The 25976-nt window shown below is 37.4% G+C and overlaps 1 protein-coding gene across 9 annotated transcripts in view; it reads right to left on the bottom strand.

The window, feature by feature from the left end:
* Window positions 1–25976, bottom strand: part of LOC137287448 (anoctamin-4-like) — a 109617-nt gene that overhangs the window by 72883 nt on the left and 10758 nt on the right. The window contains exon 1 of one of the 9 annotated variants that reach the window (XM_067819749.1): window positions 4945–5003. The exons of 7 other annotated variants lie outside the window; for them this stretch is intronic. In XM_067819749.1, coding sequence (XP_067675850.1) covers window positions 4945–4957 — 13 coding nt within the window. In that variant the 5' untranslated portion in view covers window positions 4958–5003. Of the gene's footprint in view, window positions 1–4944; window positions 5004–25976 lie in introns of those variants that run through there. One more of the 9 variants, XM_067819746.1, reaches the window with a different exon arrangement.

Genomic DNA, 25976 nt, shown 5'->3' with positions numbered 1-25976 from the left:
CTTTTAACAGGGGATGAAGATTACATGAAGTCAACATTAGATAAATCTCCCAATTCGCTGAAGTTGAATGCTAGGCATTTACGTAAAAAATAAAGAGCTAAGAAAAGCACCCTGTCCATCAGTGGCCCAGTCATCAGTCTGTCCTACAGATCCAGAAACAAACATATCCAAGAAAGCCCATATGTAGAATATGAGGCAAGTCAAGGTTCCTATAGTTTCTGAAAACGTAGACAGTCTTAGGACTCCATTTCATTTCATTTTATTTCATTTCATCATGAACATTTTTTCTGGAAAATATGTTCATTTCAGCAGAGACCATATAATAGATGGTATCTATTGTATGGTCTCTGATTTCAGAAACTAGTTGTTTAATCTCTCAAGTCGTCGAAGGCAACACAATTTGCACTGTAGGGCAGCATCACCTTGAATGAGCGAGCGAGTTTAGTTTGACAGTTTGTTTTGCAATATTCATGCAAGTCATCACAGCAGGGAACATGAGACTGGGCTTCACACATAGTACCCATTTGGCAATTCAAACCTGGATCTTTGGTGTAACAAGCAAATGCTTTAACCACTAGGCTACTCCACCCTGCATCACCTTGTCACATCAAAAACATATGACCGTGAGTCTGAGCATCAAATTCCTCTAATCTTATCAATTCAAGACCAATGCCTTTGTCCTCAGCAAAGTGGTAAAGGTCAGAGGCCTGCACCTTGAGTTTTATCAAGATGACACAAGCTGATAAAACTGAAATACTATTCAAAGATGGGTAATACCAAACTCATTCATGTGAAACTCAGGAATCACAGACAAACAGCTGCATCTAACAGCTGGATCTAACCCTGATGCTATGACTTCAGTTAGAGCTATACTATTTGATTCCAACATGGATGAAGCTCTATCTGATAAACCTGAACAGGCTGCTGACCCCATGGTGTGTCCAGCTGGTCAGTGGCTACTGAAACAGCTGAAGCAGCACAGAGTGACCATTCAGTCATATAATACTTACTCCTGTAACTAAACATTTCATTCTGAGAAAACCGTCAGAGTTGAGAAACCATCTGTAAAGTCCTTGACCTTGGAAGGTAATTCCTGCAATGTAATACTTAAGGCAAATTGGAAGCTGTTTTGTCAGACTGTTCTTTAAGATATTTTCCTTCAACAGTCATGTCAGAAATGAAACTGCTGACACAGTTTATGAGTTTACAGCAATACACCAAACTTGGCACCAGTTTGATCCCAATCAAGGATTGATTACCTTGAGACCTGTATTTGAGGGTTCCTGGGACTTACTCTCTTAATTTTCAGGGGTCCGGGACTACAAAATTTTGGCTTAACTCACTTACTGCTACTTTATCATGTATCATGATCATCACATTGTTACATTTAATAAATTGCAAATGATACCCAAACCCTGCTTTTAGCAGACTCTGTGATATTGAATTGTTACTTGATTGAAATTTTTACAAAAAGTGTTCTGACTTTCTTCTGGGTGCATGAGGACGCAGTTAAACGTTTCACTGCATACTTGTCAATCTTTCTGCATATAGGACACAGCATTTCGCATCCTGTAAATCCATACTTCTTATTCTGTTGGTTGTGGGACTTGTGAGTAGCCATGAAAAGGAGCCTGGCAATTCAGTGTCTTTAAAGCAGGAACAATTATCTGTGGTATCAACATATCACAAGACGCATTTCAAACAATACATGTAGATCTAGTAACATTTATCTAAATACCTATATATAAGGTGACAACATGTAACAAGTATGGCCATTAGCTCTACAGTTTAAGCTAAAATCTACACACTTTCATTTACTTCTGATGCTAACCTTTATAATTATTTGATAACACATCCAAAGTGTGAAGTGATGTTTCCCTCAAGTTAACTTTCTTGCTGGCCTATTTGAATACATAATAATATACTGGACAAATTAAGTTAAGGATATTGGTATTTTTATGACTGACATTTTATCAGTGTGTCAATGAACAAATGCATCATTATTCATAATTTCAAAATTTACAAATATCCCTAACTATTTTTGTCCAGTATATAAATGATTGTTAAATTAAAAAGGAGCCCAGGTGAGCTGGAGATTCAGAATCTGAAGAAATCTAGACTTGCTTTATTTAGATCTTTAGCATTGTAGATAGGATTGGCAAAAGGGAAAATAAAGCTATTCAGGAACTGTGAGACAGACTAGCATCTCCATGACAACCACACAACTGTGAATATTGTTTCACATCATAATATTTACTTTACTTCCTGTTGGTCCATATGACCGCCTGCCATAGAAACTGCTTCCTATCCTAATGCACTTCATTATTAATTAGGTTGGCTTTGCTCTACTGTTTCCTGGATTGCTGATTTCCCCACTGCAATGAGGCTCAAATAACTGGACTTCTTGTCTGTGTCAATGAACATTTGATAGTTCCTTGCAGTGGTACAAGAATTAGGATATGCTTAAGTGGTGTATTGTATGCAGTGTATCAAGTTTATAAAACTATAACATGCATCGACCATTCCGCTTTATGTAGCATGACATTTATAACATTCATCCCATTCCACAACCTGCAAGAACATTTGGCTTGTCAACATATGTTGGTCAAAAAAGCAGAGATGCCAACCTTAATTTAACCGAATTATTATTTTGACCAAAAATTGATGCAAAAATTAGTATTTTTCTCCCAAAATTAGCATTAACCATTCCCAAGAAAGTTGAGATATTTTAAGAACTTGATTGTTTTTAAGAACTAGAAGATTGTACTCACCTACATCAGTAGTAGTGATTAAACTGTGACTGCAATTTGTTAAATGTAACTTCATGCCTTTGTTTTAAAATTCATATATTTTCACTACTGTTGTAGTTGTATATTTTATGCTGTTTTTCATAAATACATAAAGTTACATGAATTTGCATCACTGCAAACATGAATATTGAGGAGACACACTGATAATATGATCATATGACTGAATATTTAACTAAACAGGCATTTAAAAATCCCATCGTCCAATGCAACACGTCTGTTTTCATTTTGGGCAGTCAAATAATCATATCTTACTTGTCCACGGGCTACTAGATGATCTCTGAATATGGTTTCAAACAGCAAATAAACTTGGATTTCATTTCATATCTGCTCAAAATGTACCCATTAAATTTCACAATGATAATTTCTTTGCTATTTATCATTTCTCAATGAATAGACCAGTAAACGTTAACATCAAATACCATGTTGATTTATTCATTCATAATTACATCATCATGATTATGTCATAAAAATCAGGTCAAGTTGAAAATTAGGAAAAATTACTTTCTTAAAGTCACTTGCCCCTGCTACAACTTTTGACAGCAGTAGCGCTTAAAGATCGTTTTGAGGAGTGTAGAAATGATAACTTACTTCCACCATACTGTTACAGACTTTTATGTTACCTGCAATGTTCATATCAGTTTGTTTTACATGTAGGATTTTGTGCTGAATAGCTGCTTATATACACAAACGTTATACAAATGTACAAAATTAAAGGGGTTATGGGGTGGCAATCAAAATGATAAATCATTTTAATCAAACAAAATTTCTCTGGCACTTTGAATTTTTTAACCTCAATACAGAAATCTTTTGAACTACCTCTATCTCCAATACCTGTATACACCTGTATAAATGAATTAATGGATCATTAAACACTGACGATTGTGAAAATTTAACATACCTGTCGCCAGTTTTAAACCAATACAAGAACCTGTTATGGCAACAGCACCTGTACAATGTTTACACATATGCTTATCAGAACTTCCTTGTGTAGAGTGCCTCTTGGAGCATAATGCCCAGACATCATATATGGTAACATTGTTGTAAACACTGCTCACAAAACTATTACTTCACACAAAGTTGGATGGGAAACTGAAAGTTTACATTACTGCATGAAATTTTGACTAAAACTAACAGGGATTAAAATTCACCATGAATGTACACTTGCTCTGACTGTGATAACATGCAGTAAAATAAGTCATTAGGAACTCAGAGGGACTAATCATCATTCGAAATACATGACAGGGTATACACCACCCGGGATGGGGTACTTTCAAAACATGCTGACAGATTCTCAAATTCCCAAATGCCCGAAAGTTGGGCTAAAATGTAGACATATGCATATGAAGGTATTTTGTGGGTAGATAAGTTCTAGTCAGGACTGGCAAGTTTTACATCTAACCTGCCTTGTGGTCTGGCTGAAATTCTTGAGAGTTTCACACTCTGGTGTCTGATGTTGTTGGTCATTGTAACCTTAGTGGGTTGTACACATATCTACTAAAATTGGCAGTGGTCAGGTCCAAAATTTCAGTTTGTTATGTCCTTTACAAACGTGTTATTCTACACATTGTTTACTGTATTGCAATACCAATAATCCTCTCGGTCTCGGTTTTGAAATTGTTCTTAAGCCCTCAGTATAGATTGGTAAAGGCAGGGGCCATGGGTCATTCTGCATATTAGAATAAAAAAAGGCCTATTAAAATTTTGAAGTTTTTTATTGATAATGGGGTGTGGCCCATTCTAAATTCAGAAAATGGCTAATAATCCTCAAAATGGCCCAATGTCAAAGTTCTTTTTCCTAAACCTTGGCCCTCAGGATACTTTTAACATTCGCAAGACTAGACCATGCTATCTGGCAAGTACTAAAATCAATTCAAGTCAAGATTAAATAATAACAGGGATAACGTGTGATAACAAGATTAATTTGCCTTTTTTGTCGGTGTTAGAACATGTTATTTATAGTGTCAAGTCCTCTATGTAATGTCTACATTATGAAAAATCTCATGTATGCTAATAGTTGTAGTTAAAACATACCCCCTCTCTGCAGCTGGACATTTTAGGCAGAAAGTATACAAAGTACACAAACATACTGTACATTACACTAAATTTGAATATATGCCGCAGGAAAAATACTTACTATTGACACTCATGGTGAAGAATTTTCACAGGCCAAGGATCCAGTAAATCCAAGTCACTTGAATGTTTATCTTAGCTACTGGCTGATACACATTTGATACACGATTTGACACACCTCAGTACAGGTCTCCCATCCTGGTCTTGTTGCAAGGTACTCATGACCTACATGATTTACTTCACATTTATCAATTTAATAATAGGGAATGCCACCAGCCAATATACCTATGTCGCTATCTTTTCTATACTTAGAAAGCAAATATACGGAGTGCTGGGGTCAGCCGTGGCAGGTATACAATCGTTCTGTCTGTATACCCTTTTCCTGAATAATATTATGTGTAACGTTTATATTTTTCATTCGAAAAGATGCACATGAGATATTTTCACAAGCTCTCGATGACTTGAATATTGAACAGTTCTGCAGTTATTGTACAAAAAAGTGATAGTGTCCATCATCATCAATTTGACACACATAAACTCCATTCCTATATATTAAGTCTCCACATTAAAGATAACACACATAGCACATCACTGAAATGTGTGATTTTAATGAGAAATATATCCAATCAGTATGAAATATATCAGATCAGTATGAAATATATCCAATTACAATGAAGTATATCCTGTCAGTATGAAGTATATCTTCAGTAGATGAGTGTGAAATACACACTTGAATTGTCACATGATGTAACTGACACATATTCTCATCAACATCAAGGCATCAACGGGGAAACATGAACACAAACACTGAACTCTCAACACTCAGCGTGTGTCGTTTTGAATGCAGTTAGGTCCCTGATATCCACGAAATACACCAACCGCCTCATCAATATCACATTCCAGAATAATAACTGTGAAATGTACACACGTACATTTCAACATTCGAATGTCAGTAACCATCCACCTTGTTCTGTGGTAAGGATGACATCAATCGTCATTGATTAACATACATTATAAATCTCTCCAGATCCCTTCAGACACCTGCATTGATCAGAAAAGTTAAATATTTGTCAGTAACCTAGTAACTATGTACATATATGCTTTACCCTTATTCAAAAGTGCAACTCATATGTTTTGTTGTGTACACCATTACTGTCATTGTCAAAAAATATTTTTGTTCATAGAAACCTAAATAAAAGAATAGAATCTCAGGTGACACCCTTAAGAGACTTTCTGAAGACTGTGCTTGGTTCCTCCACAATGGCAGAGAACAGAACTGCTCTGTGCACATATAAATTGTTAACAGAAGTTACATATCACCATGACTTAAATGAATTGTTGTACTTAGCAAATATATCATGGGACATACTTATACTTAGAAACCAGTTTGTAAATACCCATGGTTAAAGCCCAGGAGCCCGTTCAACAAAGATGTCTTAGAGCTAAGATGAACGTAGTGCCCATGCTATAACATACACCTTTTGGTGTTGTAAATACATCATGGGACCTTCTGATATACTCTACAAAAAAAAGTAGGAGAACTACACTTTCAATGTACGACTGTCAAAATTGGGAGATACAGGGGATTGAATCAATGTTGATAATAATGGATGTTTTGAGAATGCATCACCACATGGATTTCATTCACAGGAAAGTTGCTCGTTCAGTTATCCCCCTTGTAAGGTAATTGGAGTATGACATGAAAATTTCAGGTTTCGGTAGTGTGTGATTTTGACCCTGAAAACCCTGACCATGCACAGATGCAAGAAAATTATCAGAAAAAATGGAGTACAGTGATTTACTGACCTGCCTGAAAAACGTCAAGATTCATAATGACACCCCATGCACATGTAGGAGGCTCCCACGCTGTGCTTTTGCTTCCCATGCATTGTGTTTGCGTGTGGTGATAACGTGAAATGATGCTGCATACACAAGGTGAATGTCATTGTAACGTACCTCAATGGTTTTATTTCTACCTGACTTCAAAGTTTAGGTTCCCCTACTTTTTTAAAGAGTATATTAAGGAATCAGTTTGTGAATATCCATGGTTGAATCCAGGGGTGTATTCAACATCTTATCACGAAGATGAATGTATTGCCAATGCTATAAGATATATTTATGATATGATAGCCGTAAACACATCATTGGGCATGCATACATATGGCACTAGTTAAAGCCTATGAGCCAATCCACAATGTTATCTGCTACGATTATCATAATGGCCATATCATACACTTGTAATGGTGCTTTGCAAAATGTGGCCCAGCTGATTACTTCACAGTTGTTCCCAATCAGGAAATATACCATGAAGATAACATCATTTTTATAACACAAGCTCATTTCAAACTTCAAGAGAAAAATATCCAGACATCATTATCAAAAAGCTTCACATCACGTCTTCGTGATTTCCAGCATGACAGTAATAAGTCAAGCCACTCACTTTCACATGCGATAATACTCACAGAATGACATTTGAGAGACAGTTATGTGAATATATGTAAATTATGTATGTGAAGTCATATGTAAACATAATATTCCATCTGGTTCGTTAGTAACATGTTTGTTTTTCACTGATTCATAAACATGTACACATGATATAGTCAGGATTGAGCAATGGACTATTTTTTCAGCAGAGACTTGTTTTTATCAAGTGTGTTGAATTTTACTTGAACGCCATACAGCTAACCTCATTAGAAATCAAAAGGTTGAGTGAGTGAGTTTGGTTTTACACCACTTTTAGCAATATTTCAGCAATATCAGTGGGGAGCACCAGAAATGGACCACACTTCGTGCACATGTGGGGAATCAAACCTGAGTCTTTGGCATGAAGAACAGAGGCTTTAAAGAAATCAAACAGGACCCTGGGTGATTATTGTTCAGTTTTGCAGTATTTTGGATCTAAGACCCTGTAAACCGAAATAACATTAATCACTCCCTTGACTCTCATTCTTAATTCTTCAAACTGAAAGCATCATCAAGGATTCTTGACTTTGGTTTGAATTAAAGTTAAGATCAACTCAATTGTTTTTGTTATACATATTCAATTAGTCATTTGTTAGTAGTCTAACACTGCACTCATCAATATCAGTAACCTGTAAATAATCCAGTTCAGTCCTGACAATCCAGTGATTGATGTCATGAGCACTGATCTACACACTAAGAATATGCTGACACTTTCAACCAAGTTACCAAGTTAGTCTGTCTCACAGTCGCTAAACTGCATTATTTTCCCTTCTGTAGTGTCCTTTCTGCATGTCTAGATTTGCTCATTTTTCCTAACTCAGAGGGTTTCTTTTCAATTTGAATGGAATTATTTGCTACTATTATAATTACATATATTCCGTGACTAAGCATAAGACTATCTCAAGGCCCAGTCACCCAATCCATTTGCCTCCTTCCACCAGCAGACGGTATCAGGGATCCATTCTAACTTGGAATCCTGTCAGGGTTGGTCAAATCTCCAGTCAATACTGATGAAAGAGGAAGGCTATTCTCTTGGAAGAGTGTGCTAATGATGTTGATAAGTATTAATGCCATAGCAGTTTTCCAAAATGTTAAGATACTGAAAAAATGAGACTTGCTAAAGTGATAAGCATTCTATGAATAAACAAAATGATAAAAGTCATGGGTCTTGAAGCTGGTATCAATAATCGTATCGATTTCTGATAAAACAGACAGGTAAAACCTGTCCATGCATAGGTGTATCAACACTTATAGCTCTGCTTAAAGTATATCCGTGTGTTGATCTGTACATATCTGTCTCTGACCACACCTGCCCTTATCTTGCACCTCATAAACACAGTAAGCATCGGGACAATGTATCTTCACTGAACCAGCTAGTCATTGTCTACGACTGTATCTGAACTCCATGTTTTGAACATTCTCTTTCGGTTATATCATTTAAAAAAATGTTTGAATATGTTTGTTGGTTGAAATTATTGTAACAGAAGAATTGTTATGTTTTTATGCATAGTCATGTAGTCAATCAGTTATAGTTGTGTAGTCAATCAGTTGTAGTCATGTGAATTCAATCGGATGTAGTCACTCAGTCAATCCATTGCAGTCATGTTGTCAATTTGTTGTAGTCATGTCGTCAATGGATTGTTGTGTAATCAGTCAGTTGTAGCCCTGTAAAGACTCCATTGTAGCAAAGAGGGCTGCAACAATAGACAATGTCGCGAACATGATATTAGGGCTGCGACGAATACTCTAGGGCTTCAACGAATACTCTATGTCGCAAATATGATATTAGGGCTTCAACGAATACCCTAGGGCTTCAACGAATACTCTATGTCGCAAATATGATATTAGGGCTTCAACGAATACTCTGTGTCATAAATATGATGTTACGGCTACAACGAATACTCTATGTCACAAACATGATATTAGGGCTGCAACGACTACTCTATGTCACAAACATGATACGTATCATGGCTATCGGGTAACAAATGCGAATAATTATTGATGAATACAATATTATAGTTAAGTGACTGATACACAATATGGAACGCCCATGTTTTATCACAGCACTAACTAGTGATCTCATACCACTTAAGTTTGGTATGTAATATTTATTGTTGACACTACCATGTGCAGCCTTGGTAAACTAACATGACCTGCGCTACTGCAGGGGTAGTACATATTCCATTACCCCATATCTCACTTTGAAAAGAGGACACAGAGGTTTCAAGTATCACGCTCCCTTAAACAAGAATCATAAATATTCATTAAGATTCGGTTCTTGTGATTATGAATAATGAATTGAATTCATGAAGGCCTATGGTTTGATTCATCAAATATGTGAGTGAATCGTAACAGCCTTAGTAGTTATGTTGTTAATCGATTGTATTCATGTAGTCAATTCACTGTAGTCATGTAGTCAATAGGTTCTAGTCATACAGTCCATCCATTGTTGCTATGTAATCAATCTGTCCTATTCATTATGCTAAGCCATTGTAGTGGCAGGGTCCATCCTGGGGTCGGAGACTAACCATTATAAACCACTTCCTTGTGTGCAAGTAGTGTCACTAAACATCTTTGATAGGCATTCTAGAAGTTCCCTCATGCCTCAGTGTCACTAAACAGTTTTCAAGTTATGTCCCTTGCTACGTTAGTACTCAGTTACCTTCAAACACTGTCGGAAGCCTGTGATGAAGTGGGGTGTCACTGATTCTGTTCATATACTACCCATCAAAAGTTTAGACTCACTTAGACCTTTCACTTTAAGTTATGTAAATATATATATATAGTTAAATCGAAGATGAATTTCTCCACTAACTTGGGAGAACAAACTGCAAACCTTATGCACATGAATTACACAAGGATCAAACACATTATACATGCATCAAACATCGTACATATAGACAAATAAATTTTGGTGTAAAGTTTTGTTTGGAATTCGTCAATTTTCTGTTAGTTTCATAATTTACTGAACTCGTGACAATAATCTTTCTGAACTTTATGAAATTGTATTACAATACAGCAGTTCCTGTACCTATATCAGCACCTATAACAGTATGGAATATCTAGCAAACTCTAGTTAGGAACTGTTGACTTAATAAGTGGCTACATTTACACTAGTGGGTCTAAACTTTTGATGGGTAAATGAGTGGTTTGTTGTCATCCTGACAAACATACCTGACCACATGAGTAAGTCATTGAGACAAACTCAAACTGCAACATCCCGTGTACCTAGGGTAAACATACGCCTACAAATATGCCTACAGGTGAGAGTCTGTCTCCAGCCACGCCCGACAACAAGGGATCAATGTCGCAGTGGTTGGCCATACTGGTATGTTATATAGGCTAATCTACTACATCCACTTCCCTGCTTATCATTAACCAGCAAAGGAATACTGTTTTTGTCACACCCCTAAGTTTACAGTGCTTCAAAAGATACAGGGACATTGGGGTAGCCTAGTGGTTAAAGCATTCGCTTGTCATGCAGAAGGCCTGGGTTTCATTCTGTGATATTGCTATAATACTGCTAAAAGAGGCATAAAGTTACACACTCTTACTCTAAAGTTATGTGTACCATGTCATGTTCAAACATGGATGCCCACTGACAGTAGACAGCATTAAAAGCCGACTAACCCTAGTTTTAATCCCTCAAGGCAAAGTAACAACTATCATTCTCCAGGTTTGACACAGGCAGGGACTAAACCATGACATTCTGTTTTCCAGGCAGACGTTCTATCCATGAGACAAAGGAGGCAGTAATTTGGTCACAGTTTTTAATCGTTATGGTAAAAGCCAAAAAACACAATATTTGTTCATGTCAACCTGACCTGTGAAGAACAGGATAAAATTCAAATCCTCAGTAACCCATATTTCTTGTAAGCGGCCACTAAGGAGATTGGGTGGTCACTGACTTGGTTGACACATGTTATTGTATCCCAACTGTGCAAAATGATGCTCTTGCCGTTGATCACAGGATTGTCGGGTACAGACTTGATTGTTTACAGACTACTGCCATACAGATGATACAGCTCTATTATTGCTAAGTGTGATATAAAACTAAACTCAGTCTCATGTGCACTCACCCAGACTAATCACAAATAACACGGGATATTTATGCTATACTTTTAGGCAATAACTGCTCATCATTATCCAAACAAGTGGTTTGCTGCTGATATTAGTTTAAGGTGTTTTCAGTCAATTCAGTGTTGGGTAATAACACTAATAGCTCTGCATGATAGACATCCCACAGACAATAATCAAATCTGTTGCTCTCTTGAAATCATAAATATCTATCATGCACGTGAGACAGTTGTTCCTTTGGGAGTGACCAGTTCTGAAAGCTTATTATGAAGGCTTTTCAACCCTCATCACGTCTGAAAGCATGTCTGGCTGTCACATCTTATGGGAGGCAGACATTCTTCTTTGACGCGACATGTCCATTGACATAATAGCACTAATGCCACATACTAAAACATCAATCCATATTTTTCATTTCAAGTCAGTCTGGGCGGTGAGGTAGCCTAGTGGTTAAAGTGTTCGCTCATCATGCTGAACACTTGGGTTTGATTCCCCATATCGGTACAATATATGAAGCTCATTTCTTATGTTCCTCCATAAGATATTGCTAGAAAATTGCTCAAAGTGGTGTAAAGCTAACCTTGCTCATTACTGCAAACAGTGAAAATTCTGAACCTTTTCGTGTGCCAAAAGTAAAACAAAATATTCAAAATAATAAAATGGTGAGTGTCGAGTTAACATGGCAGTATCCCCTCAACCAAGGCCTCACCAACAAGGATAGATCCAATGCTTTAGACTCAGAGGAAAGATTCACCATCAACCCACCATGCCTGTTCCACTTGAAACTGGTGGGGTAGCCTCGTGGTTAAGGTGTTTGCTCATCATGCTGAAGACCCAGGTTTGATTCCCCACATGGGTACAACGTGTGAATCCCATTTCTAGTATCCCATGGCATAACATTGCTGAAATATTACTAAAAGCCTTGTACAACTAAACTCACTCACTCAAGTCAATCTTTACTTGTTTTTATAACTTTCTTTAACTACAGATCTTACAAGAGTTTCTAACGTTTAGATAATGACTAAACAACATTTCAAGGCCATCTGAATGCAACCATTCATATCTTAACAATGTTGCCTAACCAATATCTCATGCCCAGCTGACAATAACAACCTAGTATGGTCAACATGTGGTGCCGTTTGCATCCTGTGACACTTGTCTTTGAAGCAAGATGCATTTGTGGTAACAGTTGACAAACACATCAACTGAGAATATCTGTCCGGAAACACACTCACAAAAGAAGAATGTGCACCCAGAGCACACAAATATAAAAAAATTGAATCTATAAATGTAGTGAATGGAAGCAGAAAACCTACATTATTGCATATGGAGGTACAAACAAATACCACGGCCCTGTTTCACAAAGCTACTGTAACACCAAGTAGCGCTACAATAGCTTTGTGAAACAGAGAGTACCTATAGCACATCAAGAATAGTTATCAGAAGACTCATTTTACCAATCAGTCATAACCATTGTCCACATGGTCACTGATTGTTTCTGGTTCTTAAGTAATCATCTGAACTTATAAGCCGACAGTGACGTCACTCCATTGTTCTCAAGAGACAATTTTTTTCGTAATAATAACCCTCAAACCTGATACAATCTTGCTTTCTCAGGCAATTTTCTAAATGATGTCCCTCCGACCTGGGCATTATCTTAATAATGTCCCCCTGTCCCGGGCATTATCTAATAATGTCCCTCTGACCCAGACATTATCTTAATAACGTCCTTCGGCTCCAGAAGTTTGAATTTTCACTTGTTTTGAAGATTGATATGACTTTGTCTTGCCATCATTGAATATGATCATAAAATATGACAACATTGACAATTTCCAACATGTACTGCGACACCCAGTTTCAAACACCTAACCTTTCACTCACTTGCTCTTTACTAGGTCAGTTTATATGCTGGATATCACATGACCCTTGGGCATTATCGAAATGTAAGCCCTCTTCCCTTGGGAAAGGCCTGTGGGTCTTCGGGCTTACTTTTCAGTAATGCCAATGTGTCATGTTACATCCTGTATGTACAGTACACATTTCAAAACATTACAGGACACTCATATTATCACGAAGGCATGTAATATTTATTGTCAAGGGTGCCTCCACTTTTGTATGCCTTGAGGTTAAACCCTGCAGAAGAATTCACAAACAGAAATACAATAAGTAAACACACAAAATACCTGTATTGAAAATACTTTGGCGATCTAAGTCTAGATACTCCTCATCTAAATCTTCCCCTTTCTGTCATACTCTATGACAGGACAAAAAAAAACATTTCTAACAATAATATTTTTTATTATACCTTCACCTTTTTTGATAAACTCTTATATTGGCAGCTATATTAGGCCCATGCACCTTCTCAGCGTTTAATATTCCATTACTGTGATATAGCGGCAACATACACGAATCAATTACATACAGATTGACAGCCTACAGTTGTCACGTCTCCATCTGTCGCTGCTTTATCACGGTAGGTGTGGAATCAGCATAATCAATATATCTGTGGTGATGATACAGATGCCCACACCGATGTGATAATGACATGACGTGGTGATGAAACCAGATTACAATCCGCATGACAGCATATAGTCGACACAAGGACAAAAGGCACTGGTGAAAAGTGCCATTCCTAAATACCAAACTGAACAATATCAATTATGATTTGTAAATAATTTGGCAAAGAAATCAATATCGTCACTGACAAAGATGGCTATTTCATGACTGACAAAAATGTATATCCAGAACACAAAAGAGCTGAAACTGCGCTGAAAGAAACAACCAAACACTTAGCAAAGTTATAGATGAGGTGTAGATACAATGAATAATATTTTAAGTCCCTCTGTATGCAATAAATTGTTTTTTCACGTATATTCTCTACATTTGAGCATACTGGATGTACATTTATACAAACCCTGATCTAAGAGTTGACACTATCAGCGCTGGCTCATTTTGAACCAGGGCTTAATTGTCAAACAGATCAATTTAAGATTAGACAATTTGTTGAATGGTTCCTGGTCTTCGACGCATGAAAATCCACATTAAAATTGGTCTACTGCAACCAATGTCTGTCTTTGAGACGACTAAGAGGATCGAGTGACGCAATTCATGGAATCTAAATTGTATTATGCTGATGGCGAGTTGACTGATGAGAATCACTGGATTATTTGGCCCAGACTTCATGATTTAAAAACTATCAACATTCAGCTGGATTTGTTGAAATGTGGTGGGAACACAACAAACAAACTAGTCCTAGGTTAAGGAAATGTACAAACAGCAAAAGTAAGGCAACTGGGGTTTTTTGTCAAGTTTTCAAATATGAAAGATTTCTTTTTTCCAAAACTTGTGCTTCTTTTGCTGTTCATTATAGTTACACATCCTGAAACCACCAGAGTGAAAGATGATCTGACTTTTATTAAACCTGTCAGTATGTCAAGTACCTATATCAAGACATGAAGGTTTCAGGTGTCATGCACAGAAATTCACATCACCCCAGCGTTCATAGACAGTATTGTATTTCATAATCCTGCTGCACAAACAGTTTGTGTATATTTATACAGAAACAGACTGTCATCTGTTCTTTATCCTCACCATCAATCTCAGTGTCCACTTCAAAATCATACTTTCCTCATAAGTATTGATATTATTCTGAGCATCATCATCAAAAATAATCATCATCAAATGGACATCCACTATATGAAATCGTTATGATTCATCACGTAAGTCAATATCATAAAAACATTACTTGCTGACAACATCCCTTCACAGACAGTTTATAGAACCACTAACATAAAATAACTCACATAAAACAGTAAAAAAACATTGACATAATTCCACAAATGCATCACAAGTGCCACCCATTCCAACATATACCAATCAAGAATGGCAGTCGAAGAGAAAGACAACCTGTAAACGTACTTGGTTTCTGTCTTTGTAAACATAAGCAAATTACAAAGATTCACTTGCAATATTTATTATCCTACATCATGATAATCAATCTCACTATAACAATGCTAGTCAAAAGATTATTTAACATCTCTAGGTCCAGGTTAGAAATTGTCTTCACCAGCCTAAACTTGTTGTAAGAGGTGACAAACAGGATCAGGAGATAAGGCTGACTTAGTTGACATGTGTCATCGTGTCCCAGATGCCTGGATCAGTGCTCATGCAGTTGATCACTGGATATCTGGTACAGGTTGGATTATTTACAGACCACTGCCATACAGCTGGAATATTGCTGCAGGCACTAAACAACAAACAAAAATATTTACACTTACAGGCACAATATCCTCCTGTTTCAACTACAGTAACAACACAAACTACAGCCTTTCAAACTCCATCCCCTGTACACGCCACAATCACTGTCCACCACATCACCGACCACCAGTTCACAATGCACACTAGAAGCCCATTCCACCATGTCCCAAAAGACACAGCAACACACATTCTCTTTACACACATTCTGTATTCCTGCAAACAAGATTGTTATGACAATGCAGCATCCTGTGTGATCTCCATAGAAATGAAAGAATTATACAGAACTAACTGCCGAATCAATGAGACTTTTAAATGGACATATATTAGCGTGATCTGTTTGTTATACAGAGAACCAACAGCTCAATCAATGAGATATTTAAATGGACATAGATTAACATCATCTGTTTGCTCTACAGAGTGGACAATAAGGCTTGGCACTTTCAAGTACGATACGCTGGAGAAATTCAAGTACTGATTCTCAACTGAATGTAAAAGGAGTCTTGTAGTCTGTACCTCAGTCCCTGAACTACAGTATTTTCCCTACTGCCTAGCCCTCCATGCAATGCTAAAGCCCTAAATGAATGAATCTCCCAACTCACTGGGGCTCCTTTTGAATTAAATGGGTTTATCAAAATCAAAATTGTAAGTATTCAGAGACTAAGGATTGGTCTCAGCAGCCTTGCTACTGTGATCTTCAAGTATCAGTGTGTGAATATACAGGACTGTGTATCAACGTAGATCATAGAGGCCAATGCACTAACTGAAACTTGATATATGAACAAAACATATCACAGAAGTGATTTTAAAGAAATTTATTTCAGAATACCTGAAAGAAATTATAAGGTAGCTTGACTAGGTAGCTTATTTTTTTAATATAGTGAGTTACATAAAAATCATTTCCTCCATTTCAAGAGGTAATTGTTCAGCTGGAAAATACAGCAAATCTCTAAAACTAATAACTGATTGTCATTCAGAAGTGATAGAAATCTGGCTCAGACTGAAGTGCTGACCTTGATTAAACAAATTTTCCTTGCCTCTCTGCCTCTTAATTTCTAGTAGTGTACAAACATTCATTCACTCACGCATTCATCTGAAAGTAGCTAGTAAAATATATCTAGTGAAAACAACAAAATCATGACAACTAGGTCACTGTTTAATCGGGTCCAGTGACACACAGTCAACACAACACCAAGTCTGACCATCCGATCCTTTGGGTTTCCTATGACAACCAGCTTGTGTTGCTAGTAACCATTACAAAGCTGGATTTCCTAATATTGTCTTACTTGTAGTAGAACAATCAAATAACGTTAACAGAATTCAGGAAAAAATTAACCAAGATACATCATGACACTTGAGACATAAGCATTACATTCGACATTGTGATAACAGCTGTAAGAGTAACATTATTTAAATGATTGTTATCTGGATGAAGCAGAGACTATTAAAGACGTGCTTCATACAGACTCGATAAAAGATGCAAGGAATAATGAAATAGAAACAGCTCATTTGTATTCAAGTCAGTTACCAGTTTTATGTTGGTTAGCAATATAAGTCAAAGACACAACAATTTCCAAAATGAACCCAGTAATGATACATAGGAATATCCTGTTACCATTATTAGAAATCAATAAATCTGGGAAAGAGCCTCAAGCTGTTGCAGGAACCTGGGCCAAGAATTTGAGGGCATTTACGACTACCACGAAGTACCAAATGAGTTGCCATTGCCAGCAGGATATACTATATTGCAATGTACCTTGCTTGTAAGTGGGGTGCGTTAAAAATAACAGAAGAGCTCTTAGCCAATCAGAAAAAGACATGTGTGAGGTAAGATAACAAATTTTTATGGCAACAAACAAACCCATTTTAAATTGAAAAGGAGCCCTAAGAATACTACAGATTCACAACCTGAGGAAATACAGACTTGCTTCATTGAAGGCTTTGGCAGCTCATTGAAGGGTTCAAGGCAGTAAGGGACAATAATGTGGTTCAGGGACTGTGAGACAGACTACAGTCTTGTCAGGCATCTGCCCATGCTTCCAGTTTCACTGACAAAATGTCATAGATGTCATCGCTAGACACTCACATGCTGAACAAAAATTATTGTCCATCTCAATTTCACGACACTTTTTCCAGACAATCAAACAAACAGGGCCTGACTGTAACACACCATATTGCAAATGAGTGGCATATGGTTTGGTTTTGTTCGTTTCTTGTTTAATGATGTGCTCTAGATGCATGGCAGTGCTCTGAAAATAACAAAGTTTGGACCAGACAATCCAGTGATGAAAATCGAACCGTGCAATTGTGATACAATGACAAGTAAAATGAGTCTGCAAGCCTGGCTCCCCTATCCCCTATCCTGGACTTAACATATAGGCACCTAAAAGGACAAAGAAGAAACATAATGATTCTACAGAGAATAAAAAAATAGACAATTAACAAACCACTTTATCATAATATGCATCATAACTCTCATAATCAAACTCACCATCGCCACTATAGACATTTTAATCATCGAAATCATTGAAAAACATACTTTTTAAATCCACCATATTTTCCTTATTAATCTCTGACAGTTATTCGTCTCACTCTTAATATTATAAACCATCAAAAACTGATGATGCAGATGACGTGGAGGCACTGTTTTTAAACACCACCATGATCATCATTAGCTACAGTATAAGGATCAGTTCATAATTTATGGCTAGGTGGGGTGATCATGATTTTTATGGAGTTGTATGTACAATGTGAATGACCCCTCCTAAAATTAATGTACAAAGAAAGTGACACCCACCCCCATCCTTCCCCCCCTCCCCCCTCCACTGCTTTTCATGTACAAAATCAAAATACTCCTTCCAGAACATGTGTATAAAATTGATGACCCCTACCACTCCAGAACAAAATGGGTGACCATTTCATAAAATCATCACTACCCCACATCACACACACCCTCAAGCCAAAAATTATGAACGGTCCCTAAGAACTAACTAGACAGATACATGACAAAGATAGTTATGGTGTCACTGTACTGTGAAGTTTGCTCCTTTCGTCAAGTCAGAGATTCGGGTTCAATTCCCCCTAGTGTGTGAAACCCATTTCTGGTGTCCCATGACATGACACTGCTGGAATATTGCTAAAAGCTGCACAAACCCAGACTCACTCACTCAAATGTGCAGCAGCAGCAACAGCAGAATCATCAAGGTTACAGACACTGACACATTGCCAAGAGAGACATGGAGTCATTCCACATCCAACATTCCATTCCACCCACTACAGGTTCAAATTTCACATCAAAGCTATGGGTAGATCACATTCTCTATTCATTCTTCACCTTTCTTTGTCCTACCTTGCTGGGACAGTAAAAAGAAAGTACTGTTTTTGTGTTACATTACTTTTTTAAACTCAATGCAGGTCTGTAAATGCTGTTTTTAAAAAATATAATCTTGTGATCATGGTGATAAAATCTGAGCAGGACATGTTCACTTACTAAGACTTCTGAACTGTAACTATCAACATGTAGAAAACAACTACCTAGGCAATTGTTTCGTATAGCTGACAATTCATGTGTATTTTGTTCATACACAAATGTCAGTGTTCTGTACGGATGGGTCGCTATGACTGTTCACACTGTTCGTTGGTTGGTTATTTAACACTGCACTCAGCAATACTAGACCCATAACGTGGCAGTGTGTAGTTTGGACAAGACAATCCAGTGATCATCAGCATGAGCATTGCTCTACACATCTGGGATATAATGACACGTCACCCAAGTGTGTCGATGAAGAATAGTTAAGAAAACCTACTGATGTCAAAATCTTTAACGTTCTGATAATACTGGACTATTATCTTCAGTGAGATCATACTTACAATGGAATTCATCCAAAATTAATATTCAGAAAGATTTATCTTTTATTTGGAAATACTACTCAAAACTAGGAAAAAATGTAGCATTTTTTACTACAGGCTTCTCAACAACGAAACCATAAATCAAAATATGCTTTATCAAAGTAAGTGGGTAAAACAACGTAACATAGATATCACACCTTATCTATGGAAAACATATGATTTTATACCATTTCGAGCATCTTATAATGCTAGGCACAGATGTCTTCAATACCGTATTCTTCACAGGATCACTACCAACAAAGATTTACATAAATCCAAACAGATTCACCACTTTGTAAATATTGTGATGTTGAAAAAGATTTATTATCAGAATGCAAACATGTCAAAAAGCTGTGGCAAGAATGGATTGAAAATGAAACAGATACCCCCTTGAAATGAAACACAGAAACTATTATCGGATTCAAAGAGAGAAGAAATGATGTACTGAAATTAATTTTCATATTAACTAAAGAATAGATATATTCCAGCAAACATTGTACCTTTTTCTTGCTGGTCTGAAACTGAGTGAATTACAATCATCAATTACACAAATTTAATGCATTGCAAATGCAATACTTTTGTTACAGTTTGGTCATCTTGCCACAATTTATTTACATAGAAAATAGACTTTGCTATAAAATACAAATATGTTGACGAGTTCAATGTGCATGACATGCTCTACCCAGATCAAAAAGAAATAAAGTGATTAAAACGAAAGGTCATGGTCACCAAACCTGACTGGGTTTGAACCTAAGTTCTCAATATGTAAAGAATCTTGTCAGTGGTTCTTAATATATTCAAATTCATATGCACAGACATACAGACGGACAGATGGAGTCTAACACTAAAGTGAGTGGTGGGGGATAAAAAGTGACTGGAAAACATACCTTCTGAACCACTGTGTCACCATAATTGAAAAGGTACAGGTTGAAATCCATTTTTCTCCAGTCCATACATGTGTGCCACATTCTATAGGGTCTAACCTCAGGTTTGTTTCACAATGATGAACTGTTATCTGGATGGAGGGGTAGCCTAGTGGTTAACTACTGCTCACTTGTCACAGTGAAGGCCCAGGTACAGTTTGACATGGTCACAATGTGTGCAGCTAAATTCTGAAGTAACCCACCATGCTGGAATATTGGTAAACATGGCACTAAACCCAAACCACACACTCACTAATTGAGTCAACAACTTTAACATGTCTGAATTGTCCATATGTTCACAATATATTCTTTGTACTCTTTCAAATCAATATTCATTTTATTATCCAACATGTATGTTTGTCTATTTATGTTTTGGTAACAGAGATGACTTCAATCGTAAGCCAGCAGAGGCACTGCATGCTTTGCCATAATCACCATATTCACACTGTTCAAGTTCAAGGCCACAGGACATTCAGTACAGGATGCTAGCAAACGTGTTGGGACGCAGACATTCCTGACTAGGAACAGATTAATGAGCAATTAGGTTATGCTGTGTGTGAAATACGATAATTACCACGTGCTTGCTATATTCCATAGCCGCCTCCATTACACAAAATCAGCATTCATGGTATCTCCATCACAACAGCAGACCCGATGATGGAGTCAATAAACCTACTCAGACATGTAATCACATCACAAACAGGCATGCATACAATAGAAGAATAAACTCACCAGTGATTAATGTCCCAACACTATGGCTTCAAGCAAACCTATCTGGTTAGAATATATCTAAATTTATGAACAATTCTTTGGCTATAAGGGAGTATATGTCTATGACTGAGCCCCTCAGGTGATCTCACACCCATTGCTTCAGATCCTGTGAATGGTGTACATAATTGATGGCAGGTAGTGGTTTTGCCCTGGTCTGATTGACCTAACATAGATTCAAGATGTCTTCTTCCATCTGGAACACCATCACAATTAGTCCTTTCTTTTTATATCTCTGAGTTAATGAGATAGACAAATACTCCCTCTATATCTACACCTAGGGATAAAACTTGTCTTTTTCAGAATATGCCTAAAATAAGAGGATATCCTTGTTTCTTCAGAAGATTCAATGATTCCGGCAAAGTGCGCAAGAGTATTTTAAAGGCATGTTCCCTATGTACATTGATCATAAAATGGAAGGTTGCATATGTGCATGTTCGTACATTCTGTAGTTTCTAAGGAAGAAGTAGTCTCCTACTGCACCAAATCCTCCTCATAGTTAATGTTCATGGTACATGTACTTTATCAGTATTACTTCCGTTCAACAGGTGAGTGTGCACATGGATGGCTCTTTACTGATTGGTTGGTCGGGGCATGTAATGATGAAGTTTTCGTAAGTCTTGTGGGTTGCTGCTCATGTTGATCAAGCGGTGGTATTCGGCTCAAAGTCCGAACAGTGCTTGTGTCAGTGAGAGAATTGGGTCTTACACAGTTTTAGCAACATTCCAGCAATATGACAACATTGGGACCCCAGTTTTGTACTCATACAGGAATTCAATAGTGTGACAAATGAACGCTTTAACCACAAGGCTACCCCACCCATCTCCACAGTGCTACTTCAGACACAAGACTTCAAGCTGTAGTCACAATCTGAGGCTGCAAGAGCAGCCATATACACAGAGAAGATGTCATGAAGAGTCAAAAATCATATAATCAAAGGAGTAAGATTTCATCTTATTTAGAAAATATATAGAATGATTAAAATCTAAAAAGAGTCCCGAACAATGCTGAACTTCAGAGGACTCGGGCAATGTAGAATATCACTGTTTTAAACTGCTACTTAATTTATTCTCTTGGTCTCTGGGACAGAAAAATACTCAGCACCACCAGAACATTTCTGCAATCTCAGGCTAAATTGCAGGCATTCCTCATCAGCAGGACAGCTGTATGTTGGACAATCAATAACTGATTCAATGATAAAATACTGAGGAGATCCCAGATGCAAGAATTACATCCCAACGCCTAATCAGCAGTCAAGTTTCAAGTTACAGACACACAGCAGAATCCAAACACAAAATAATGAACACAAGATATTCAGCTATCATAAATAATATGATAATGTGATAACAGATACGTTGAATGGGAATTGCATTACTTTATCAGATGCTGAGTGGAATCATCAGCCTCCATCCTGCAAGCATTTTTCAGACAGTTATATTCAAAGAATGCTGGCCTTGGAACACCACTGACTGAAATACTATGCCACTGCTCAATTGACTGCTGAAGACCCCTGAGGCAATGCTATTGAGATATCAAGATGGAGATTTGATCTTGGCAGGAGTCTACAGGGAAGCTGGAGGTGTGAAGGGACCTTTACGAACTCAGCTACAGGCTGTTCAGCATCCCTCCCTTGCCTCATTTGTCCCTTCAGCTAATGGCACTTACTGCTCACCAGTTAGTCTGTCTCTCAGTCCCTGAACCACATTATCTTCCCTTCTGCTAAGCCTTCTCTGCAATGCTATAACCTTGAATGAAGCAAGTCTAGATTTTCTCAGGCTCTGAATCTCTGGTCTCCCTGGGGCTCCTTTTCAATTTATATGGGTTAGTTTGTTACTAGTTAGCTGACCATGAGCTGCAATGGAGAGGCTCATTATTTCAATACTGTAGCAAGTCTAGATTTTCTCAGGCTCTGAATGTCTGGTCTCCCTGGGGCTCCCTTTCAATTTATATGGGTTAGTTTGTTACTAGTTAGCTGACCATGAGCTGCAATGGAGAGGCTCATTATTTCAATACTGTAGCAAGTCTAGATTTTCTCAGGCTCTGAATCTCTGGTCTCCCTGGGGCTCCTTTTCAATTTATATGGGTTAGTTTGTTACTACTTAGCTGACCATGAGCTGCAATGGAGAGGCTCATTATTTCAATACTGTAGCAAGTCTAGATTTTCTCAGGCTCTGAATGTCTGGTCTCCCTGGGGCTCCCTTTCAGTTTATATGGGTTAGTTTGTTACTGGTTAACTGACCATGAGCTGCAATGGAGAGACTCATTATTTCAATACTGTAGCAGTTGAGTGAAACCTCCCGTGAATTAATTTTAAACCACACAAGATTCCATTGTTCAAAAGTAAAGCTGACATGTAGTATGACATCTTTTCATTCCATACTAGACTACTGCTCTCTGATTCTGCAGAACTGTCAGAGTAATATGAAAATACATGGTACTTGTTATAGACCTGTTTGATACAGAGGGGCTAGAACAAGAACTTGTACGAATAGATAGTATCATAGAATTCTGTGCGGGTTTGATGTTGAACGTTTGGAATGTGGGCAATCACTCAAGGACTGCCATCAGTTGGCACTTTGTACAAGCAGCCTCATACACACATATACACACACTTGCAAACACGTCACAACATTCTATATTTCCTTGTGTATAGTTCACACTGAGTATACTGCCCACCCCTACCCTACTAGCAAATCCAGTATTAAGGGGTCAAAAGTAGTTTTGAGTAATATACAAAAACAAAAACCTATAAATTATCCCGACAGTGAATATCAGACGTATCACTGAACACCTGTTGTGCTCAGCAGTGTTTGTGAAAAATTCTGGAATGTGACCTTAAAATCCATTTCACCATACCTCTTTAGGCAGCTCTTTTACAATCTTTCTCTGTTTCATGGTACAATTTCTGTGTATCAAGCAACTAGTGGCAGATGAGAACCTTTCTTCAACTGTTTTGCCATGTCATTAAAAACCTGACAATACTACAATGCCACACAAAATTAGCACTAACAAATTCCGGATGTTTCAACAACTGTTGAAATCGTATATTTCTAAACCTTGAATAATGTAAGATATTCTTCTAGGTCACCATTTATAACAAACATACAACTCACCCTCACCTTCACCCAGACACACATCAATGAATTCTGATTTGAAAGGGAACAATAGGTTCACACTGATGGGATGCAGCATCTTAGTATATTGGGATTGACTGGTGTTGATCAGACCAAGTGATTCAGTGAACAGTGATGGACAAGATTTAAGAAAAATCGCAAGGAGACCATAGGCTAAGTAATGGTGTTGTTTGTCTTTTTACACGGTTCACTGACCGTCCCTGGCAATCAAAGCAAAGAAGATGTTTGTGGAACACTTAGAGTGAGTGAGTTGGGTTCTCCGCTGCTTTTAGCAATATTTCAGCAATCATATCAAGGGAACACCAGAAATGGGCTTCACACATTGTACACATGTGGGGAATCAACCACTGGTTCGACGTGACAAGCAAACACTTTAACCACTAGGCTACTTCACCATCCCCCTGGAACACTTAGAACACCTGGCAGTGTTTATTACACACAAAAATCATCCTACACAAACTGGATGTGATGACGTACATCAACCAAAGAGGTCCTACATATCATGTTGCGTGTTACATACAAAAACATAACATCAAATGAGAAAGAACTACAGATTTTCAAACACAAGTTTCTAAACTGAGTATTTCTTAACCATCATAATTCTAAAGGAAAACTCAGAAAATAAGTCTCAAAACATCCTCTGCCATTGTTTCTCTGCACTTTTAAATAACATTAGCTATAGTTGTAGGACGATGACATGATGGCAAGTCCTATCATACACAGCCCTATACACAGGAAAAACTGACTTGATCTTTTCTAGCTTGAGAATAATTTGCCATTATATTTAGAGTCTCTTATCTGAATTGTAAACTGACTGATGTCATGAGTAATCATAGTAACTTGATACAGTTGTCAGAGTACAATTGTCAGTGACATATTGAACTGTATCTCCAGGTCCATATGGCTAATATTGAACACTGTCACACTCAACAAACTCTATATCAGTTGGCTTTCTATGACCCTACTGTGGATTAATAGAGCAGAACTGTGGGAATATTATTTCTTAGGGACAGTGAACACAACCATGGCAACCAGTCCTGCCAAATATTTTGTAAAAACCTGCAAACATAACCAGTTGCAGTCACAATGGCAACAGTGCTATTTGAATCTTGGGATCCCTAAACATATATTTTTCATGCTTTTGACGTTCATGCTTATTTTCCCAAGTAAAATATGTTATGTTTGGGATTACAGGAAAATTTTCTCAGAAAAAAAGTATGAATTCAAGTACTTTTTGTTTGGTCGAGTCCTTTAAGGGACTCCTTCGATGCTCTCTCAGAGTTGTGCACCTAATTGTTGGCACACAAACTCAGCCGTTTAACCCACTCAGCCATATTGGCTTCCACAGTATCAGAAGAGAACATTCCATTCCATGTTTGCTAGCGTTCTGAGACAAATAATTCCAGGAATATTCCCATTGTCTTGTGTTCCTGGGGGGGGGTTCTTCTTAAAGATCAACAAAAGTTTTGGTAGCACTATGACACTCATAAGCCTACAATGAAAGCCTATTGTTTTTACAAATGAAATCCTAATGACAATACAGTTTCCTCATGCTAGCTTGTTGCAAGATGTTCCTCAAACAGAGAAGTGTG

Source organism: Haliotis asinina, chromosome 6 (assembly GCF_037392515.1).
Source record: "Haliotis asinina isolate JCU_RB_2024 chromosome 6, JCU_Hal_asi_v2, whole genome shotgun sequence".
NCBI classification, from domain to species: domain Eukaryota; kingdom Metazoa; phylum Mollusca; class Gastropoda; order Lepetellida; family Haliotidae; genus Haliotis; species Haliotis asinina.
The sequence above is the reverse complement of the archived record's forward strand: the minus strand, read 5'-3'. Positions and strand labels throughout refer to the sequence as shown.